Genomic DNA, 23,363 nt, shown 5'->3' on the forward strand with positions numbered 1-23,363 from the left:
AAAAGGTAAAGATATTAAAAATATTCTAATTAAAATATGTAAAATTTAATATAGTTTTAAGGAAATGGTCAAAATAAAAAAAAATTACACATAAAATAATCATGATTTTTGTTAACTGGGCGGATCATTATTTATATGATATCGCACACGAAAGAAAAATTTATGTTTTTAAAATTATCTAATTAACTCTATACTCATTTTTTATATTTTTTATATGATATCACACCATTCGTAAAAAAATAGATAGTTTAAGATGCAAAAAAAAATATTTACTTAATGAATATAATATAAACGAATATTACAAATACATCATTTAATAAAATAAATAATTAAAAACTGAAAATTCATATCCGCGCGGATCAGGGTCTAGTATTCCTTAAAAGAAGTCCTTATAATTTCCAGTTTCCAGTTTTGAACTACGATACTATTTTTATTAGACTAGGTTAAATTTAAAAGAGCTAGTTAAGTAGGTTTTATTATATGGCGTTTGGAAGATGCATGCATCCATTATAGACCAACGGCCTAACCATGTGTTTTGGTATTGAAATTATAACATAGCAATGGGAGTTGTCTTCCTCCGGGATTCTCTCTACTTTGGCAGGTGAATAAAACTCACAGTTTGTACATCAAAATATAGTCTAGTAGGTTTGCAATATTGGTGAGGGCATGGTCTTGATAGCGTAATTTACATAGTAACTAGTCATGAATCCATGATTAGTTTGAGCTTGATCTTAAACCTAGTGGTTATAAGAAGTATAAAAATAATAGTTCCAAATCATATCACCCCGCCCAATCGCTAAAGGTTCATTCATTCATTTTCTTTGGCTCTTTTGTTTCCATTTATTGGCTTGAATGTTGTTGATCTCAGTTTAATCAGGGCAAGTGTAATAACGACCGGGTTTTACACGGTGATGTGGGGCAAAGCCAAGGAAGTGTCCATGGTCGAAGATGACAAGAACAACAAGGCGGATCCGATCGAAACTGGCACTGATTGTCCATCATCAGGTCCAGAAAAGGCTCCATTCTTGGAAAGTTACAAGAATGATGAGCATGTCTAAACTATCATCAATCAGTCAAGATAGCTCTATAATATATGTCTGAAAATTTCATATGTGAATGTCTTTTAAATTTATTAGACGAGACAAATGTGATCTTTAATTTTAGAAATTAAGTTTCTTCTAATCACAATTTTATAGATCTGAAGTATGTATCTTAACTTAATTAAGCTGCACAATAATGATTATGACATCCATGATAATTGGAACTTAGTCAAATCCCATAAACTTGAAGGTCTTATTTTCCTAATAAAATAGTTTTAAGTTTGAGAAGTACAAGATAATAACATTGGTCAAACACCTCACAAACAGAGTTTCAGATTCAGACAGATCTTCAAAGTACCAAAAGGAAGAGAATCATACAAAGATGGCTGGGAGATTCTGTCAGAGAGACGGCTGGATCATGACGGCGATGGTGGCGGTTGTGGTCTCCGACGTCGGAATGAATACTCTGTTCAAAGCGGCGAGCTCAAAGGGAATGAGCTCATACGTCTTCCTCGTATATTCTTATGGAATCGGAGCTCTTCTTCTCCTTCCTTCTCCTTTCCTCGCCCACAGGTCAAGATCTCTACCACCTTTAAAGTTCTCAGTACTCTGTAAAATGGGACTTCTTGGTCTACTTGGGTAAGAACTCTTCTTCTATGCCTTCATCTTCATTTCTCGATCAAGATTTTGTGTGTTTTTATTACTAATTGAAGATGATGATTGGTGACGTCACTCTTCTTTGGAATGAGAGAAGATGTGTGTATTTGATGTTAGGTTACACAGGAATCAAATATAGCTCTCCTACTTTGGCTTCAGCTATGAGTAATCTTACTCCTGCTTTCACCTTCATCTTCGCTCTTCTCTTCGGGTACTTTATCTTTCTGCAAACCCTAATAGTACCAAATTCGATTTTGACTATTTTCAGTTCTTATCCGGCTATCTAATCTACTTAACCGAATCCAATTAACTTACCAGACCAGCCTACATAATGCATACAAAATTCGGATTCAGGTAGGTTTAAGATTCGGTTAGGCATATTGGTTCAACACGTTCTTTATTTAGTGGGCTCAGAACATCTCCAAACAAAAATTTCGTTTTAGAGCTGGCAAAACTCTAAATTTGGAGTTTCAAACGGTTTTTTTCCAAAATCAAAACTTCAAAATTATTTGTATTTTACACTATAGTTATTATAATTGTAATGTGTACATATATAAAAATATTAAAGTAATATTAATTAATAAAATATTACACTAAATATATAAAATTATAAGTATAAATAAACAGTTAAATATTAAACTACAAGAAAAATACCACATTATTCCCTAAAATTATTTCGTAATGCTACATCTTCGGTTACATAAAAATTTGTTTGGACAGTATTTTAGAGATTTTGAAGATTCTGGAGAAATTTTACTAGACTATTAGTGTTGTTGTAATATTTCAATTTGTGTAATAATTATTTGTTCATATATTATTTAAAAAAGTTTTTATAGTTAAATTTTTTTTGTAATATTCTTGTTGTCTAATTCTAGTTTTAAAATATTATAAATTTTATTTTAAAATTTTTATTTAATTTTACATGTAAAATTTGAATTTATAAAAATAAATTTAAAACATTTATGATATATATATATATGGTAATTTTAAGGATTAAAACTATAAATGAGAAAATACTTAAGAAGATGTGTAGTTAGTTATTAGGATCAAAATGCATATAAAATTTGAAGTTTTGAGTGGTGAAACTTCAACTCCTCAAAACTCTAAATTTGAAGTTTTGAAGTTTTTTCCGGAGAGAGAAAAAACTCTATATTTCAAGTCATAGAGTTTCTTTTGGAGATGCACTTAGTAAAATTCGGTTCATCGTTATATTAAGTTATTAAAACATTCAAAATGTAAATGTATTTTCTCTTAATAAACAGTATATATAACTATGATTAAATATATGACTATATATAACTATGATTAAATATATGACTATATATAACTTTGTATTTCTTCATCTTTTCAATGAAAGTGTTAAAAAAACAATGATTAAATCTATTTTAATATATATATACAAGCAGTACCGGCCGATGGCATGTCTACAAGGTGCTTTGGCACATGGTCCAAATTTTCTAAAAGATATTTAGTTTGAGTTTAAGGTATTTATTTATATCTTGGTTTAGTTATATTTTTTAATACGTTTTGTAACATTGTTATTCGCAGTAAAAAATCTTTGGATGACTTTTTTTTTGTTTGTATTATAAGAATGGAGAAGGTATCTATAAAGAAAAATAGCAGCTTCGCCAAAGTGGTGGGCACACTAGTTTCTATAGTAGGTGCACTTGTAGTCACTCTCTACCATGGCCCAATCATCTTCGCCGCATCTCAGCCGTCCGTTTATCTTCCTCAGCCTCTCTCGCCGCCTCCATCCCCACCGTCAAATTCTAATTGGGTCACCGGCGGATGTCTCCTAGCCCTTGAATACACTCTCATCGCCATCTCGTACATCATACAGGTGCATATAGAATAAACATCTATTATATTATAACTTAAGCTAACGTTAACTTTTTCATTACATTTTTGGTGGTTGTAGACACATATTATGAGGGAATATCCATCGGAGTTTGCCTTGGCACTTTCCCACAATATTTGCGTTTCAGTCTCTTGTGCGTCTGTTAGTCTTTTCGTAGAGAAAAACAATCCAAGCGCGTGGATTATGAGATCGAGTATAATGTTGATATGCATCGTTGCAACGGTCAGAACACGTTTCCATAGTTTTAATCGATTCGCAAAATTAAATGTTTACTAATTAGCTTATAAGCTTTTGATTTCTTGAAATGTTATATTTAGGGGATGGTAAACTCTACGGGCTATGTTGTGGAGTCGTGGACGGTGCGACATAAGGGACCATTGTTCCTAGCAATGTTCAGGCCGTTAGCTATATTAACAGCGGTTGTATTAGGCGCGATTTTTCTAGGCGACTCCCTCTATCTGGGAAGGTGAAATTTTTTGAAAAGATGGATGATCTAATTAGTATTATTTTATCTCCTATATTCACTTTCAGTTCTTAAAATTGTGTGTTGGCAGTGTGATTGGTGGAACATTGATATCGATAGGTTTTTACACTGTTATGTGGGGAAAAGCAAAGGAAGAGAAGTCCGATATCGATACCCATCATGCTGCTTCATCGTCACATTCCAAGAGAGTTCCACTTTTGATGAATTACGCGGCTGAGAAGCAAGTGTAGTAACATCTCTTGTTTGTTCAGCAACAGTTTCATTTTCAGGGTTTCGGGTGTCTATAATTCATGTATTCAGATGGTCCTGAGTCCGGAACAATCTACTGGCGGAACCAGGACCAACTGTAAAGCAATTAGGATCATGGGGTTGGTTTATATATATAAAACGCAAGCGACATTAAGTAGAATTGCAAGTATCTAATTGTTTTTAGTTCAACCAGTAGAAATGTCTCTAGATTTCAAAGGAAACTACGTTGGTTTTTTCATCATACTGTACAACACTTGAAAACAGAAAAGGAAAAACAGAATTTCAGGATGCGCAAGTGACTAGGGCCAATGAATCAATTATCTAATAAATACTTGCGCTTAACTCTCACGCTTCGACTCAAGTTATTCGCATGCGTTTGTATTAAAATTAGGATAACATTCATATAAATTGTGGCTATGATCCATAGTGTTAAGAAATCGGTAGGCGCTAAGTGGGCGATGACTCAACGCCTAGCAACTAGAACGACTAAGCGGAAGCCTATATTATTAGCTAGACGGCTTATGCATTTATAAATTATAATAATATATTAAATATATGTGATATTTTATATTAAATATCATTAATTCACAATTGATAAAATTTATATTGCATTATCTTCATAAGATTCTACATTATAATATATTATTTATTATAATTTATGAATAATAAACTATATACTATTTATTATTATAATATTGTAATTGATTTGGTGGTTTATAAGGCCTATCGCCTAAGCGCCGTCTAGAAAGATTTTCTTAAACACTATTATTTCCCTTACAATGATCGATTCATAATACCTTCTGGTATGGACAATTTTTGAAGTGGGATCATTACAAGAAAAAGGATCATTACAAAACCAAAACGTTGTTTTTACCTAATATGCGTGTAGAAAAACAAGAATATTATCTTCTTCTTTTTTTTTGAGGGAAAACTAAGAAAAAAGACCCGTCTGATATTGTTCAAAACGACGATCGGAGCCTTATATGTACTTTGATAGGGAAAATGACCTATTCACCTATGAACTAATTGTTCCCGACTTTTTTACACACGAACTTTTAAACTATGCAAAAAACCACATGAAAATACGAAAATGGCTTATTCCCCTATGAACTAGTTTTTTCTGGCTTTTCCACATACAAACTTTTAAATCATGCCAAAAAACATGAACAACTCTATTTTTAGAATTACATAAACAAACTATCTATTTTAAACTAATTCTCCTAAAATTGTAACGGTGTAATTTAAACGTTAACTTGGTTTATGACATGTGGAAAACCGGTTTAATTTGGGTTGATAAAAAAATACTATGAAATTTTTTACTCTTCATCATCAGTTGGGGGATACTGCGCCGATTTTATAGTTCTTTGTGGCAATACATGGAGATTGTTAGCTAGTAGTTGCTGTTTTTCTTTCTTTATGCATCATGTAAAACGTTTTATTCTTCTGCAGAATAATAAATTTTATCTCGAATTGATGACGAATAGTAAAACTATTTCCGAAAAAGAAGAACAGTTGACAAAAAAAAAAGAAGAAGGATAAAACTACATAGTATTTATCAATCCAAATTAAACCGCCTCTCCACCTGTCGCAAACCTAGTTAACATTTAAATAACACTATTTCCGGTTTTAGGGGAATTAGTTTAAAAATAGTTTATGTATGTTATTCAACAAATAGAGTTGTTCATATGTTTTTTGGCATGATTTAAAAGTTCGTGTGTGAAAAACCAGGAAAAAACTAATTCATATGGGAATAAACCACTTTTCCGTTGTTCATGTGGTTTTTTGCATGGTTTAAAAATTCGTGTGTGAATAAGCCGGGAACAATTAGTTTATAGAGGAATAGACCATTTTCCCTACTTTGATAAGTCTGAAAATCTTTGGGTTGTTTTAGTGACACTGCTTTTGATTTTAGAAGTTCTTCACTGCAACTACTTCGGTTTGCCCATAAACATCAGCTTTATTTCTCAAATTGTATACAAATATTCAAAAGCAACTTATAGTGAATTAGTTTATGTGAGATTTTTTCATGTTTTAAGAAGCCAACTAAATAAAAACGGACAATGCTATTTTGTTGAAATTTTCACAACAATTATATTTAAATTTAAAATGTACAATGCAATCTTGTAGGTTTGGGAGATGAGTTTTTCTTCAACTTACCTTGAATATGGAATAAATGTTTTAGACTCCCGTATTCGTTGTCCTTCCAAATACACACTTCAGGAAATAATATTTAATGTCAACAAACCGACGCCCTGGACCACCAAACTTTATTTCATTTTCTTATTCATGGCATATAAAGAAAAAAAACAACAAAGGGATAATAAATGACAGACTCCCATTCAACAAGACCAACATTTCCAACAATGGCGGGAGCCGTAAGTCTCTGGCGGAGAGAGGCAACGTTCTTGACGGCAATGCTTGCGTCCGAAACCGGTATTGTTGGACTGAATATACTGTTCAAAGCAGCGACTTCAAAGGGGCTCAACTCTTACTCTTTCCTCGGCTATTCTTATCTTCTTGCTTCTCTTCTCCTTTCTCCTTCTCATCTCTTCTCCAACAGGTTTCTAATCACTTTAAATCTTTTGACCATTGGTAACCATTTAATATTGAATGTTTTTTAAAACAGGTCAAGATCACTTCCTCCACTAAGTTTCTCAATACTCAGTAAGATAGGACTTCTTGGACTAGTAGGGTAAATCCAACTATACAATTATTCTTCTGATTTTGAATGTATAACTATCTTCCACTTCTAATATAAAGGTTTGTTTTGCTTATCTTGACTGTTTGTTAAAAGTAATAATACCCAAACAAAAAAAGAACAGATCAACGTATGTGATCACAAGCTACATAGGCGTTAAATACAGCAACCCAACCCTAGCTTCCGCTATTAGCAACATCACTCCTGCTGTTACCTTCATCCTCGCCGTTATCTTCAGGTTATTTTTTTCCACTAATCATTGAGTTTAGCAGTCGATTTCTGGTTATTTTTTATATAAAAAGTACACATCTTTCATCAGTCTTGTTAATGAGTCCAAGTTGGTTTAGGTTCTTAAAGTCAGATCGTGCTGGTTAGCTTACTTCAGTATTAATATACTTCCCTAACCAAGTTTTCCAAGTTAGTTAATTCCTTGTGCCAACTATCAAGCTAACCCCTACCACTATCTCAGCTACAAATGTAAAATCTATTTCTATTTCGTTACTATTGTATTATGCATTTTGTTTATTGATGATTAAATTATTTTTAGTCAGGCACTAGTTTTTGGTCAACGAACTTTTGTAAAATTTTAACAGAGAATGCGTATTATTTGGGTGTGTTAAAGGAATAATTAGTGTATAAGTATATTCTTTCGGTAAATGATAAGATAATTTTATATATCACTGTCTCACGCACAATTACAATCACAGTTTGTGAATAACACACTACTAAGGCTGGTACCTAATGAGACTGCTGTTTTTGCATTATTTGACAAGATGCATATTTATCAGTCTATTTGGCTGCCAGATTTTTCTTTTTGTCTTTTTTTTTTTGCATTTTGACAAAAAAATGCTATATGGTTTCAAATTTATTGGAATAAAACGTAACATAGTCATTTTTAATTTGTGAAAAAGAATGGAGAAAGTAAGACTCAAAGAAAGGAGCAGTGTAGCTAAAGTGATGGGGACAATATTATCATTAGTAGGCGCACTTGTGGTGGTTCTCTATCACGGCCCACGCCTCTTCATTGTATCATCAGCGCCTAATCTAAACTTCCACCAGCTTTCTCCATCACTATCATCTTCAAACTCTGATTGGATCATTGGTGGATGTCTTCTCACCATTAGAGACATCTTCGTTTCTGTTTCTTTCGTACTACAGGTAGGTATCATTTTCGATTCTCATACATAATAGTTTTTTTTTGGGTTTCTGGTCAATCATGACCGGTCCAATGGAAATAGTGGTCTGAATCAAGAAAACAATTTATGACACTTTTCATTGTTAGTTCTAAAAAATCTCTAAAATTTCTAAACAACCACTCAGTTTTGAAATACAAAAATTAGATAGTCATCAATTATATAACAACTAGTATAAAAATTGTGGCCTTCCAGGAAAAAACATGGTGGTCCTAATCTTTTGATTTGTCCGCTTGTGTTCTGGACCCGGCATGTGAGTAAATATTCGTCTAGATGGTTTTGGTGTAAAAATTTAATTATACTGATTTACAACTTTATGTGCAAATTATAAGAAAAAGAGGAAAATTTTGTATACTAGTCTTGATTACCGGTAACTCCTTAACAAGAAATGCATACTTAAACATATCTAGTCATTTGCCCAAAAAAAAACATATATAGTCAAGAGAACTATGAAACCTATATCAACTAATTAATGATCGGTTTCTCCTTTGAAAAATAAGTTGATATCTTATTTGTACACTGATTTTGGGCAGGCACATATAATGTCTGAATATCCAGCAGCATTTACAGTATCATTTTTCTATACTCTGTTCGTTTCAATCATCACCTCCTTGACTGGACTCGTAGTCGAGAGGAACAATCCAAGCGTTTGGATCATTCGATTTGATATTACTTTGATATGCATTCTAGCTATGGTACGTACGTTCTATATTGAGTTTTAAAAGTTAAAACCAAACTTCCTCCGTTTTGATCTTAAAATTGAGTTTGTAAAACATGTCAGGGAATATTCACTCCAGTATACTACGTGATTCGTTCATGGACAGTGCGTTACAAAGGACCTCTTTACTTGGCCATATTTAAGCCATTGTCGATTTTAATAGCGGTGATTATGAGCGCCACTTTTCTCGGAGATTCTCTATATCTCGGATGGTTTATGCACAAATAGTATCAATTCACTTATTTGTAATTTAAAAGTCTAATCGTTTCTATTTTTTCGCTTATGTGTGCAGTTTGATCGGAGGAGTTTTGATAACGATAGGGTTTTACGCTGTGATGTGGGGGAAAGCAAACGAAGAGAAGACTCGGTTATTGTTACTTGCAGAAAAAGAGAATAGCCATCTTCTGTTGAACCACAACGACGACCAAATTTAATTTAGAACCAAAGAGAAATAAACTACATACTTTTGAATGTGTTAATTCGTAGTATTATTTATTGCTTTATTGGATCTGGACATTATATTAGTATATTACTTGTATATACTAATATTGTTAAAATTAGTAAAAATATTGTTCTACAGCAAACTTCTTAAAATGTGGTGTTTAGCTGTTGTCGAGTAGTGGACGGTTTCACATAGATAGCTATTAAAATTAGTAGAAGTTACATACGCAATAACTGATGGTCGAATAACAAAAAGTGAAAAGACATTTCACAGTGCAAATAACTATTTGTAAAGAAGAGCCTAGCCAAAGCTCAGTTCTAACAAGATGAAGTCAACGCAAGGTCATGTGTTTAGGGCTGATATCGTCTCATATGTTTTTTTTAATATAGATAGAGTTTTATTTTGTGAGAATGTAATTTTTGGCTGCTTCTTTGAGCAGCAAAAGAAGAGAAGACTCAACTAATGTTGTCTCTTTCAGAGGAAGCTCATTTTCTAATAAAAACAAAGACGACGACCAAATTTAAGTTTCAAAGAAATTTGGCTGCAAGTAGGAGAATTTAATTATTTATATTATTCTAAAGTTATGTGTTTGTTGATTGTGTATATATTGATCTAAACTATAAAGAGATCTACATCGAATACACTAATTTGGTAACAACATAATTTACAAGTAACTTGTATATGAATGTGTATTTGTAATGTCTTGGCCGCAACTATCCGTGAGCATCCACGTTTTCTTTCGGCATGTGGATTCCATTCTCGTCCCACACGTATTCTGGAAGGCTCCGAATATGTTTTTTTTCTTCTGAAAAAAGGTTTTCTATTAAAATGCAAGTAACCATTACAACCATGACAAAATGGCTCCAAATATGTTACGAACACAGATCTTAACATTAAGATGAAGATGAATATGAGAACATGACTTTTCAATGCCATTAGCAAACAATCTTGCAACTCCACCAACAAAAAATAAAGGAACTAATGTTTCACACGCGCACATAAAACGGACATGAGCCATTTTAGTTATTAATTAAATAAACTTATAGTGACAATGCATGAAAGTGTGTTTTAGTTTTGTATCGTGTCTTGAAATGTTTATGATGTTATGTTGGAGTTGTATTGTGTGATGTGGCTGTTTCTAAGCGTGCTTTGATATTATTATTTTTTTTTTTGAATAAATATTAAATTTTATTTATCCAAAACTTTTGTACATCAGATGTCTAAACACTGTGATTGAAATAAAAACAAAGGCATTATTCTACTATTTAATACTCAAACTCTCGATCCAAACCATATACTCATCCCTTTATCCATCTTCTGATCTCCTTGCCTCCTAATAGTAGAAAACCTATTTCTCACAATTTTGTCAATATTCTTCAAAACCAGCATGTATGGGAGCTCCTTGTCACCATGTTTCCTGCGATTTCTTTCTCTCCATATCGCATGACCAGCTGCTTGAAAAATGTACCTTAACAAAAACCTCTTGTTTCTGTCCAATCTATGATCCAACATAAGCACATTTATCTCCTCCCAATCTTCTGTGTATTTAGACTGAAGCAAACCTCTTGTCAAACTTTGCCAAATCCTACTCGAGTAAGAGCATAGATAAAACAAATGATTCCTCGACTCCATTTGTTGCTTGCAAAGAACACACAGAGGATCAATATTTGGGTTCCATTTCAAAATTCGATCACATGTGGACAACCTATCTCTCATTGCTGTCCATGTGTGAAATGAATATTTAGGTGTGGCATGCTTAAACCATACCCCTTTGCTCCAAACTTGATCCGCATACACTTTCCTTATCTCCAGCCAAGTATTTTTTGATGAAAAGGTTGGTTTGTATTTCCCATTCTTACTCCTCCAAAGGCCAATATCTTCTATTTGATGGTTCTCATGCTTCAACTTCTCTATCTCATCCTCCACTTTATTAAATATCTCAATGCGGTGTTGTCTTCTTCTATGCCTATGCATAGCTTCTGTAACTGTTGAATTCGCTGGAACTCCCATCTCTATGAATCCCCTTGTGCCTAGCAGATCCAATAATCGCCCCTTTGAACACCACAAATCATACCAAAAGGAAGTAAACTCTCCATTCTTAACCTCAACACAATGAAACCTTTTTTGCAACCTCTCTCATTTTGAGGATTTTCTTCCACATCCAAGATTCCATTATTGTGTTATCCCTTAAAGCCCAAAGAGACCCTTTGCGCATCAGATAGCTTTGAATCCATTGCACCCAAAGCGTGGTCTGCCCTGATAGAATTCTCCAGACTAACTTGAGACAGGATACATCATTCACTTCAGTTAACGGTCTTAATCCCAATCCTCCTTCTGACTTCATCTTACAAACCTCAGACCACCCCACTTTAGACTTGTTTGTTTTCATTTCAGGACCAGACCAAAGGAAGGCTGCACACATTTTTTCTACCTCACGAAGGCATTTCTTTGGCATTCTAAACGCTGCTAGCCAGAAGTTTGTCAAACTCATAATCACCGAGTTGATTAGTTGCAAACGGCCTGCAAACGATAAAAATCGCCCATTCCAGTTACACATCTTTATCCTGACACTCTCCAACAAAGGCATGTAATCTGAAACCATCATTTTCCTGGTAAGAAGAGGCAAGCCTAGGTATCTTACTGGGAGCTGTCCAACTGCAAAAGGAAAATTCGCAAGAATGGCTTGTTGAGTCTCCTGTGAGATGCCAGCCATGTATAGGGTTGATTTCTCTAGGCTGATTTTTAAACCCGAAAGTCTGGCAAATTCCTCAAACACCAGAAGTGTACTTTCCACCGACCTCTTCTGCCCATCTGAGAATACCATTATATCATCTGCAAAGCAGAGATGCGTCAAGGACACATTCTTACATCTTGGATGATAACCGATCCTTCTTTCGGAAGATGATTTGTCCAACAACTTGGATAGTACATTCATACATATCACGAATAGAGAAGGCGACAGAGCACAACCCTGCCTCAAACCTCGAGTACTGTTGAAGTAACCAGCCAGTTCCCCATTCACCTGTATAGAGAAAGAAGCTGTCGACACACAGAGTCTGATCCAATGTATATATTTTGCAGGGAAACCAAAAGCTTCCAGGGTTGTTAGGAGAAAAGGCCACTGCACAGAATCGAAGGCCTTGGAGATATCAATCTTCATTGCACTTCTGGATGATATCTCAGATTTGTGATAATCTTTGACTAACTCAGTAGCTAACAGAAGGTTTTCCATCAGCAACCTATCTTTAACAAATGCAGACTGGTTATTTGATATAAACTGTGGCAGAATTCCCTTGAGGCGATTTGCAAGCAGTTTAGATATCACTTTGTAAAGTACAATACAGCATGAGATTGGCCTATAATCTTTCATCTCCTTAGCATTCTCCTTCTTAGGTATAAGTGTTAGGATAGTGGAGTTGATACCTTTCGGGAGAAAACTTTTAAGAAAGAATGATTGCACAGCAACGACTACATCTTCTCCAATGATAGGCAAAGCCGCTTTAAAAAACTCTGGTGTGTAGCCACCTGGTCCAGGCGATTTGTTCGATGGCATTTTAAACACCACTGCTTTAATCTCTTCTGCTGTGACCTCACTGATCAGTCACTCTTGGTCTCCTTCAGTACAACGAAACTGTAGCAAACTCTGTAGGTATTCAACTGAAAGAGCCTCATAATCCACAGGTTTATGGGTTAAGAAATCAGTAAAAAACCTCTCTGCTTCTTTCTTTATATCATCTTCAGTCGTGGCTATACTTCCATTCGGACATATCACCTCTCTGATTGCATTTCTTACTTCTCTTATCTTAGCCGCATTGCGGAAATGTCTATTATTTCCATCCCCCACTTCCAACCAATGTAGCTTAGATGTTTGTTTATAGAACTCTTCTTCTAAGTCAGCAAGCTTTTGCCATCTCTCCAACACTTCACTCTCCTCTTTGATAGCCTCAGAAGATGGACACATTAAGGTTTCTGTATGCTTCTCACACAAATGCTTATATGCCTCCTTTGTTTTTTTTGGTAACTGCCTCAGCTTCTCTTTACTTAGAATTCTCAAAGTCGGCTTAAGACCCTTTAATTTTTTTCCCAACCGATACATAGCCGAAGTTGAATGGAATAATTTCTCTGTTTCCCTCCAATACCTCTCCACTGTTGGTTGGAAATCTTCCATTGTTGCTATGGCATTCGTGAACTTAAAAGGTTTTCGCTTCTTCTGTACTTCCATTTCTAGATGAAACCTACATCTGAGATGATCAGAACACCCTTCTGATTCAAATACACTATAGGCATTTCGCAGCCCATGCAGAGCAGCATCATTCATCAACATTCTGTCTAACTTTTTGCATATTAGCCCCTCATCCCTTTTATTGCACCAAGTATAAGTAGGACCATGAAAACTCATATCGGTGAGAGTGCAATAACTTACGGTGTCCTGAAATTCTCTCATTCCTGTGGTGATGATCGGATTATTATCATACCCTGAATGCTCATTTCCTTGTAAAATCTCATTAAAATCACCAAAAACTAGCCATTGTTTACCTCTAAACATTGCTGAGTCTTTGTGATTCCTCAAATCTTCCCATAACGTTCTTCTCTCCTCCTTAGTGTTCAGTGCATATATAAAAGAACACAGTACTTCCTCTACTCTCCCCTCCAACTTAACTGAACATGTAATCATTTGGCTACTTTTAAAGACTGGAGTCATCCTCACTGACGGCCCCCAAAGCACCCATATTCTTCCAAGATGATTGTACTCGTAATTAGCCATAAATGACCAGTTTTGAAACGCTGAATTTAAAATCTTTCCTGCTTTACCTTTTTTTACTCTTGTTTCTATAAGACTTCCAAACTGCAATGACTGACTTCTCAACCACTCACGGACTACTGAATGTTTAGTTGGTTTATTAAAGCCGCGGGTGTTCCAGAAGAACCCTGTCATTGTGCTTTGCGATATTTCTTCTTTTTATTCTGATCACCAGGGCCATCACCCCTAGCTCTCTGAACAGTCACACTTGAAGAACCCTAAGGAACGAACACTCAACCGTATCTGATGATATGAACTCGATCTGAAGAGATAGAGAACTGATGGATTGTTTAGTGACACAAAGGGATGCGGAAGTCCCAATGATACTACTAGAACTCTCAATGGCCGCTTGATTTGACCCACAAGTCCGGCTCAAAGAAAGGGGATTCCCTTGGAGATAGCCTCACCAAGAGAACAAGAATGTTCTAATCAAAGAACAAAGAAAGAACACTCAAAAATGAATAATGAAAATCGATTATTTCATCTCAAAGATGTGTTCTCGTACTTATACAACTTGTAGTCAAAGATAATAAGTAGAATGTATGAAAAAGAGACATAGAAAATAGATAGAAGACCAGATCTAGTCAAAGCACAGAAAATAATGTTGACTGGTCGATTTGAACTCTTCGGCTACTCTTGTCCAGGTTCGGTGTAACTGATAGCACGTCCCGCGGTGAGAAGAAGTACACGGCCGGTTCGTTCTTCATGTACGGACGGGTGACTTTCATGGACTGTTCCGGGCCAAAAGGTGGCTAAGTCTTCGGACAACCTCAAGAGTCTTGCCTTAGAGAGATTTGGCTGATCAAAGTTCATGAACTGATCGAAGTGTCGGATCAGTTCATCAGAACGATCGCCAGTTCGGCCAAGACGGCTTAAGAGAGAGAGACCATGGTCGGATTTGGATTCCACTCGAACAACTTCACTTCTGGCTTGACCAATGGACTTAGCATGACGAACAGGACAAGAAAGGCGAACTTCAGTGCGGTTGATTTGACCATCTGGTTGTGGGTTATGCTGAAGCTCCAATCCGGACGAGTGCGGGTCAAGACGATACACGGCCCGAGCGGTATGTTCGGCCCGATCGATGGATTGAACCTCAGTTGCATTGTTCCGGACGTTCTGATCCTCGTTCTGATTTGATTCCGTGGACTGATCCTCGGACTGGGGCACATCAACACTCAAGAATTTGTGCTTACTTTTCGAACCCCTCGGCAAATATTGTCTTGTGTTTATTATATCTTCTTCATTCTTATACATTGATTCCTTCATTTCCAAATCCTTGTCATCTTTCATATCTTCATCTTCTACTTTATTTTCTTCCTCCGTATCATCTTTAGTCTCAGGTATTTCACCTTCTTCCTCGTCCGTACTTAGAACCGAGAACCTCGATTTAGATAGTATAGATACTTGTTCAAATTCTAGTTGTTTGCTCTTTATTGGTGTGCGACTCACTTTCCCTGGAGAGATTTCCATCCAAACTTTTTCCTTATCAATCCCTGCTGTCTTTGTATTATCTTTCCCACAACTTCCTTTCTCCCTTTCAACTGAGCCAGCCAACTTGTCAACCTGCTTTCCTGCAACTCCAATAACCTTTTCTTTTTCTGATCCCATGACTGAATCCACAGCACCAGCCACTAGACCAACTTCAGAACCAGATACCGAACCCACAACTGAGTCTGCCACTAAACCATCCACCTCACCATTAACTAGACCAACCACTGACCCAAATACTGAACCAGCCACTGAATCTGCCACATAACCATCCACTGAGCTTACCACTGAACCCACTACCAAACCATCCACTGGAACATCTCTTCCCTCTGAACTGACCGTTTTGACAACTTCCACTGAGCCTTTAACTGAATCAATACCTCTGCTAGTTTTCACCAACTCTTCTTCTTCCATAGTCTCATCAGCTATCTTCTTTCCTCTACACACTCTTGCTAAATGACCCCATTTCCCACAATATGTGCATTTATTTGGGAGCCACGGGTATGAATACTCCACCAGAGTGTCCTTCCCTTGAAAATTGAAGTTCATCGATTTAGGCACCTCCTTGGATAAATCCACCTTCACAAATATTTTTGCCACTTTCAGATTCTCGCACTGCTCTGTCTCTGGATGTAGCCGAACTGGTATTCCCACTTGACTTGATACAAAACTGAGACCCTTCCACGAATACATCTCCATTGGCACATTCTTCAGATGGACCCATAGCGGAATAGAGTGTGTTTCTTGTTTGATATCCTCTGTCAACGGTGACCACTTCGCCATGACTACCGGTATCTCTACAATATTCCACATCGCCCTTCTCAAGATTCTGTTTCGAATAATAGGATTGCTCACCTTGAACTTCATAGTTGTTGAATTAATAACATGAACATCAATCATCTGCGACTTGTCGCTCAATGCCCATATTTTGTTGACTATCGCGTGAACTTTCGCGATGTGTGAAGCCTTATCTAGAAATCTCCCAATGATAAAATCTTCCCATAGAGGAGAGGCATCCGTGAATACTTCCTCCGGTACAATCACAGATCCGATCCCATCCATCATCTGAATCTCTATATCGTACTTCTTTAAGACCTTCTTCCCTTGAACATTAACCCACGATCGCGGTTTCAATCGTTCCAAACCTCCTTGATCCCTCTCTTCGCGATCCTCCATGTTTGACCCCTTGTTACCTCGATCATCCTCCGGAAGATCTCGATCCCCCATCGGAGACCTTGATCTAGAACCAGCAGAGATCTCCGTGAAGTTACCCTCGAAACCTAAGTCGCCTTCAAAATCGCCCAAATAGTGTCACTTCGAAATGGTGCGTTTCAACTAAAAGTTACTTGTATTGTGTGGAAGTTACTATTTTGCTGGTTTCGTTTGTTGTGTTTTGTTCAAGTAAGTTATTGAGTTTTGCGTACTACTGGAGAGCTTTTACATATAGGGATTGGGAGCTTACCTGATCTGGCTATATGTGTCAGGCAATAAACAAAAGACCCTTTATTGGTTAATATAATTGCTTCCGAAACTTTTGTTGTTTGCAGGTCAAAGACCTATAAATAAGGCATCAAACACAGGGAACAAGAACAAAGAGAGATTGCTTAGTTACATAACCCATCATTTGTTCTTGGTTACTATCACAAGAACAAATATGATCAGAATCAACATGATAGTCTCATCACTACAAGAAAACATATAATTAACTCATCATTACTACATGTTCCGGTCAACAATTGGAAAGATCATAGATTATTGCTAGTTGAATTTCCTTTCATTTCTTGATTAAATTATTATTTTTGTTTGCTAAACAATATATGTTAAAAACATGTAACTATAAGAAAATATATATGTAAAAACATGTAATTGTAAGAGCATCATTAACCCAAAAACTCAATTTGAATTTCTTAATGATTTTTAAGTATTAAATATTACTTAAGAGACCTAGTCAAGAGACACCAACATTTTTTTGCTTCAATAAGAGTCTCTTATTTAGGAATTCTTAAAAAAAATGTTTTATGTAACAAAAGAACAAAAAAATGTTTGGTGTAAGAGATCAAACCATTGGCTAGATCGATAGACTCGACATGTTCCTGCAACTCATCCAACATTCCTGTCCAAATAAATTATTCAAAAATGGATCAGACCACTGCTTTTGGATAATGGAATAATCAGACGTTGGAACAGACTAAAAGAACCTTCAAGATCGCTTGTTGTGACTCCTTGAGAATCCAAGAGGTGTTCAGGCATTTTCATGATTTGAGATATTTGTTTCATACGAGAAATTGAATCGATCGTATGTCCTTGCATTGCTTCCATGAACCATTGTCGATCTTCCTCACTAACAATAACAAATAATCATAGCAAACAAGTACACATCTGATTCAAAGATTAAGCATCTAAATGCTATTCATTAACAGAAAACAGAGCATTTCAATCATATAATTACCCATAGTAAGAAGCTTTGATCAGAGATAACAAGCTTTGATCTTAATTACAGTGAAAACAGAGCTCACGGACCTAAAAGGGCGGGAAGGGGAAGCACCATCGGAATGAGGCATCCTTTTCAGGCACCTTCTCGGCTTCTCTCTCTCTCTCTCTGGAATTTTGTTTTGCAAAACAAAGCTTGTTCCTGTTGGATAGAAGCAGTATTAGACATTATACTTAGAGATTGTACATAGGAAAAGAAGTTAAAACGGTAGAAATCCAAAACTATAACAATTAGTAGAGAATATATATCTTGAACTAATCTCAATGATTAGAGAGAAGGTTCTTTCTCACATCTCAACTCCGGTTCAAAGCAAGACCCCTGAGAAACTAATAACATCAATGGAGGCATTTCTGGAGAATAATATTATCTATTTACACATGGCCAAAGGCAGCTTTTCTATTCAATCTAACTTAGACAAAACCTTCTTAAACCCAGAAAAAACATCTAACAGTTCTATTGCCAAACAGACAGAGTCTATGTAAGAGGTAGGCCATTACAAAGACATAAACTGCAACCACTCAAAGCTGATTTCCCCAAGAAATAATATGAAAAATCAAAACTTTATCGATCAAAAAGAAAACTAAAAGAAAACTCAAATTCTTTGTTTTTCCCCAACCAATCCCAATACTTTCAATCTATTCCGTCTTCAAATACAACTGGATCAAATCAAATTATATGAACCAATAATAATAATAATAAAAACATGTGAGACACAAGCATATCATAGAACAAATGCAACTTTGGAAAAAAGTCACAAGCTTTATAACAATATCAATACCTCAAATCCGAGATCAATTGTTGAGGGAGAGAGAGCAGAACGAAGAGAGAGAAAGTAAAACAGAGCTCACGGACCTCAAAGGGCGGGAAGGGGGAAGCACCATCGGAAGAGCCCGACCGGAGCCACCAAGGGAGACAGACTTTGTCATCGTCGTTGCACGTCGAGGAGAGGATTCGAGAGAGAAGCCGAGAAGGTCGAAACACCAAACCTCTCCTCCACCCACTCATGTTTCGACAGCTGTCCCATAAGAGATGTCCCTTGCGGAGCCTGATTAAGATACGTGTCTTCCATGTTTTCTATTTTTCATTTTCCTTTTAATCAGAATTAGCCTAAGAGACATGCATAAGATACTGCGTTAACGTGCTCTAAAAAAATACATGAGCATGTATTTGAGTACTGTTGGTAGAAGTAACATGGTCCACTAGTCAAAGTTTAAAGAAATTTTTACAATATAGAGACATTTTCTCACATTCAAATTAACCTACAAGACATTTATCACTTGAGACACACTTTCTTTTGTCAAAAAGAATCTTATGACCCTAAAATAAAGAGAATCTCTCTCCTCTTCTTATTTCATTTTATTATTTTTCTTATTCTACTTAATGTTTTTATTTACTTTATCTCAGTTCTAAAATATATTAAACAAAAATAATTGTCATAATAAACTATATATAAAATTCTCAATCTTTTAAGATCAATTTTCATATATTTATTATATATATATGAATGTGTAAACAAAACTAAATGTGGACGTGGACACTAAAGCGCGGATAACAGAATTATAAATTAGTTGTAGAGATGGACATCTGAACAAAATTATAAACTAGTTGTGGACATGGACAATATTCTTTCGATTTCATCAATAAGCTCGGGATCTAAATTAAACTCTAATCAAATTTACATCAATCCACATCATAACAAAGCGCAAATTCCTTAGATCGGAAATCTCTGACATGCAAGATCCATTACTCTCAGAAGGTAAACGCTTCTTCGATTTTTCTCTCCGCTCATACTCACAATATCATCTCTTTCTCATCTTGATTGAAGTTTAATTGCATATAATTTATCAAAGAAGCCAAGTGCTTGTGTTGGAGATAAAAGAGTTTGTGTCCAAGTTTATGGTATAATTTTAGTAACATGAGTCCATGTCCACGTATTGTTGTATAGTTTTATGGAATCAAAACAAAGAGTTTGTCCACGTTATCTACTATAAACACATTAACATCACATGTCCACACATTACTCATCACTCATCCACAAATCACCTGTCCACAAATGACCCAACCACACATCACTCGTCTACAAATCACTCGTCCACAAATCAGTCATCCACAAGTGTTGTTTCCATTGAGGGCAAAATTGTCCACAATCTGTCGCTGACTCACAACAAAGTGTGTCACATGTAAGAAGAGTCTCTAGGTGTAATAGAAAGTCAAAAAGTGTCCCTTAATGTAATCAACTCAAGTTTAAAAGCTTAATGTAATCAACTCAAGTTTAAAAGCTTTTCCGATAGATTTGGAGTTTAATTTCTAGATGATACAATTTCTTAAAGATTATAAGATACAATTTATATGAGATTTCAAAGTAACGCAGGCAGAACTTTGTTTTGGTCGTATCTTGAAGGAAATCACGTTTATCGAAAATGTCACATACGCAAAACTGTTCACAAACATTATGTATACAGTGTAGAAAGAGTTGATTACACTAAGATTGTTATAAATCATATTGTGGATGTCCATAACCGGCGGTCCGGTCCATGACCGGCCCAATACCTAGAGGGAGAGAGGCGGCCATAGGAGAGAGAGAGAGAGGCGGCTTAGACTTAGAGAGAAGGGGAAACCCTAGTTTTCTTTTCTTTGTATTTGTACACTTTCCATATTTATGTCTTTCCCTTTATCTTTTTGTAATTCTCATATATAAGGGCACCATATGTTATGATTAATGATAAGAACTTACAGATTCTAATCCTTAAGGTTACAACATGTTATCAGCACGATAGCCTCTAGCCCTAAGCCCCACGAAATATTTTTCAAATCAGCCGAAAATCATCAAACCCTAAACGAAAAGGAATCTGCCTCGGAACTTCAAAGAGACCGTTCTCCCAAACCGTGAGGACCCAGAAAACGATCAAGATATCAAATCGAAGCTCTTGCCGAAACGAATCAGTTAGTGCAAACAGCTTGTCGATCTGACCACCGAAGCGCCCTCACGTACAGATACAGTGCCTGCCGATTTGCTTTGGAAACCAAATCCGATTCCAACAAAGATTTTCTAACCGAACTCAACTCCTGTGCAAGTCTAATATCAACAAGGAGTTCAGGCTGAGAGGAGTTGCTGCCCGTGTGATCTAACTCTCTTTTCCATTCAGATCAAAAGGAGTTCATAGCTCGTTCGCGACAGACGATCAAGGCGTTCCCAATTAGACGTTCGCGACCCGATAGAAGCGACTCGATCCATTCCAGCTCGCGTCTCCGATCAGCCTCAATCCGTTCGTGCTTCCGTTCGCGACAACATCAACTCGCGACTCGATCAGCACGTTGGACAGCTCGCGTTCCGTTCCCGATCAGCTCGCGGTTCATCTCATTGGTGGTTCAGTTCAACAATCATCTAAGGTTAAAGGTAATTCAAAACCTAAGAACCTATAATCGAATTTGGATTGTTTGATAAAGAATGAAACACTAAAATCCTAATCTTTATGAATCAAAAACATAGGGTAATAGATCAAAACCCTAATGAGTAAATCGAAGCTCAAAAGTTCGATACCCCAAACCCTAAATCGAGATTGATCTATTAATCTATTAAAATCGAAATCCTTAATGGTTTTGAATCTCAAATCAAACTCCTTTGATTTAAGATCAAAATCAAAACCCTAAACCCTAATTTGAAAATCATTTTGATTGTTTGAATTTGAATCTGAATTGATTGTTTTGATCACCTAGAACTGTTGCTAAGATTGTTTAATCTCGAATTTGATATTGAATTGATTGAAACCTTATTTTGATAGTTTTAATTAAAATCACTTGATCATATCATATCTTGGTCGTGCGGCTTGTTGCATCATTCATACATAAACTGATCACATTGATTGATTGCAATTACACTTAGAACTTTATGCTAGGGTGGTATTGAATTGAAATCAAATAGTCGTATGATTGATCTTTGACTTGGCCGTGTGATTGATGTTTGTGCATTGCCATATTGATTGCATCATATGAACTGATAGAAACCATCTATGCTAGGATTGTAATTACACAATGAACTGAATGCATTAAAACGAATTGTTTGAATCCTTGGCGGTGCGGCTTGTTTCCTGTTTTGGCCGTGAGGCTTGTTTCTTGGTCGTAAGGCTTATTGCTTTGTTTGAACATTGAAATTAATCCTAAAGATCTAAAATTATCAATCTATGACTTCAGATGTCGAAAATCAAAAACTTAGATTTTGCTGCCCTAAATCTCTCTGGAGATAATTACCTTCAATGGTCGCTTGATGCTAAGATCATCCTTAAATCCAAGGGACTCGGTGAGTGTATTACCAAGGAAAATAATGCCAATGAGAAAGATCGATACAGAGCCATCTTGATCATCCGCCATCATCTAATTGAGAGTCTCAAAGATCAGTATATGACCATTGAGAATCCTTTATATCTTTGGAATGAATTGAAATCGAGATATGATCACCAGAGAACGGTGATCTTACCAAAGGCTCGGTTTGATTGGAAGAATCTCAGAATCCAGGACTTTAAGTCTGTGGACGAGTATAACTCGACACTGTTTAAGATTGTTTCAAAATTGAAACTGTGTGGTGAAAGTATTATGGATCAGGATATGCTTGAGAAAACCTTTTCCACTTTCCAGACAAGCAATGTGCTGTTACAACAACAGTACCGTGAGAAAGGTTTCACGACCTAAGCTAATCTTATTTCTTGTCTCGTGCTCGCTGAGCAGAACAATGAATTATTGATGAGAAACAGTGAAATGAGACCTCCTGGCTCAGCCCCACCACCTGAAGCACACGCCACCGAGGAAAACAAAGAATCCCATCACGTCCAAGGAAACGGCCATCATGGCCGTGGTCGAGGAAATAGGAACGGACATGGCCGTGGTCGAAGCTCCTTTGGCCGCGGGTGAGGGAATCAACATGGTCGAGACCATGGTCGTGACCGTGGCTCATTTGGACGAGGTCATGGTCGCGGCCGTGACTCTTTATTTAAACCTCAACACTCGACCACTTCAAGCAAATCAATGTGCCATAGATGTGGTATGGGCAATCATTGGGCTAAGACTTGTAGGACTCCCAAGCATCTAATTGATCTCTATCAAGAGAGTTTGAAAGGGAAGAATCATAAAGCCCATATGACTTATCAAGATGATGAAAATGATTTCAATCATGATAAAGACGATCTTATGGATTATGAAACTTCAGATTGTCTAAAAGACTGAAAAATGATTTCGACATTTGTAATA

The 23,363-nt window shown here is 36.1% G+C and overlaps 3 protein-coding genes across 8 annotated transcripts; 2 read left to right on the forward strand and 1 right to left on the reverse strand.

Annotated features, from left to right (window-relative positions):
- The first annotated feature begins 607 nt into the window (after positions 1–607).
- On the forward strand, positions 608–4,448 carry LOC106301823 (WAT1-related protein At5g40210-like). Its single transcript, XM_013738304.1, has 6 exons — positions 608–1,679; positions 1,795–1,908; positions 3,288–3,537; positions 3,616–3,777; positions 3,873–4,021; positions 4,110–4,448. Exons 1-6 carry the CDS (start codon positions 1,423–1,425, stop codon positions 4,267–4,269), a joined length of 1,092 nt encoding a protein of 363 aa, XP_013593758.1. The 5' UTR covers positions 608–1,422; the 3' UTR covers positions 4,270–4,448.
- A 2,156-nt stretch (positions 4,449–6,604) lies between these two features.
- Positions 6,605–9,476, forward strand: LOC106306163 (WAT1-related protein At3g28100-like). 3 transcript variants are annotated; one of them, XM_013742654.1, is made up of 7 exons: positions 6,605–6,848; positions 6,915–6,980; positions 7,111–7,224; positions 7,898–8,144; positions 8,713–8,874; positions 8,961–9,109; positions 9,190–9,476. In XM_013742654.1, exons 1-7 carry the CDS (start codon positions 6,613–6,615, stop codon positions 9,329–9,331), a joined length of 1,116 nt encoding a protein of 371 aa, XP_013598108.1. In that variant the 5' UTR covers positions 6,605–6,612; the 3' UTR covers positions 9,332–9,476. The 3 variants fall into 3 exon arrangements, with proteins under 3 accessions (XP_013598108.1, XP_013598109.1, XP_013598110.1); XM_013742655.1 differs by having other exon boundaries at positions 6,915–6,952; positions 7,083–7,224; XM_013742656.1 differs by having other exon boundaries at positions 6,606–6,848; positions 8,961–9,062.
- A 7,617-nt stretch (positions 9,477–17,093) lies between these two features.
- LOC106306164 lies at positions 17,094–19,213 on the reverse strand. Of its 4 annotated transcripts, none has more exons than XM_013742658.1 (4): positions 18,975–19,211; positions 17,830–17,972; positions 17,694–17,744; positions 17,094–17,187 (listed from the first exon to the last, which is right to left on the reverse strand). In XM_013742658.1, the coding sequence occupies exons 1-4, from the start codon at positions 19,046–19,048 to the stop codon at positions 17,180–17,182; spliced, it is 276 nt and encodes a 91-aa protein (XP_013598112.1). In that variant the 5' UTR covers positions 19,049–19,211; the 3' UTR covers positions 17,094–17,179. The 4 variants fall into 4 exon arrangements, 2 of the variants coding, with proteins under 2 accessions (XP_013598112.1, XP_013598111.1); XR_001263119.1 differs by lacking the exon at positions 17,094–17,187 and adding an exon at positions 18,152–18,263 and having other exon boundaries at positions 18,975–19,207; XR_001263118.1 differs by lacking the exon at positions 17,094–17,187 and adding an exon at positions 18,152–18,263 and having other exon boundaries at positions 18,901–19,207.
- Between the last annotated feature and the right edge of the window lie 4,150 nt (positions 19,214–23,363).

The sequence above is a fragment of the Brassica oleracea genome, chromosome C7, assembly GCF_000695525.1.
Source record: "Brassica oleracea var. oleracea cultivar TO1000 chromosome C7, BOL, whole genome shotgun sequence".
Lineage (NCBI taxonomy): Eukaryota > Viridiplantae > Streptophyta > Magnoliopsida > Brassicales > Brassicaceae > Brassica > Brassica oleracea.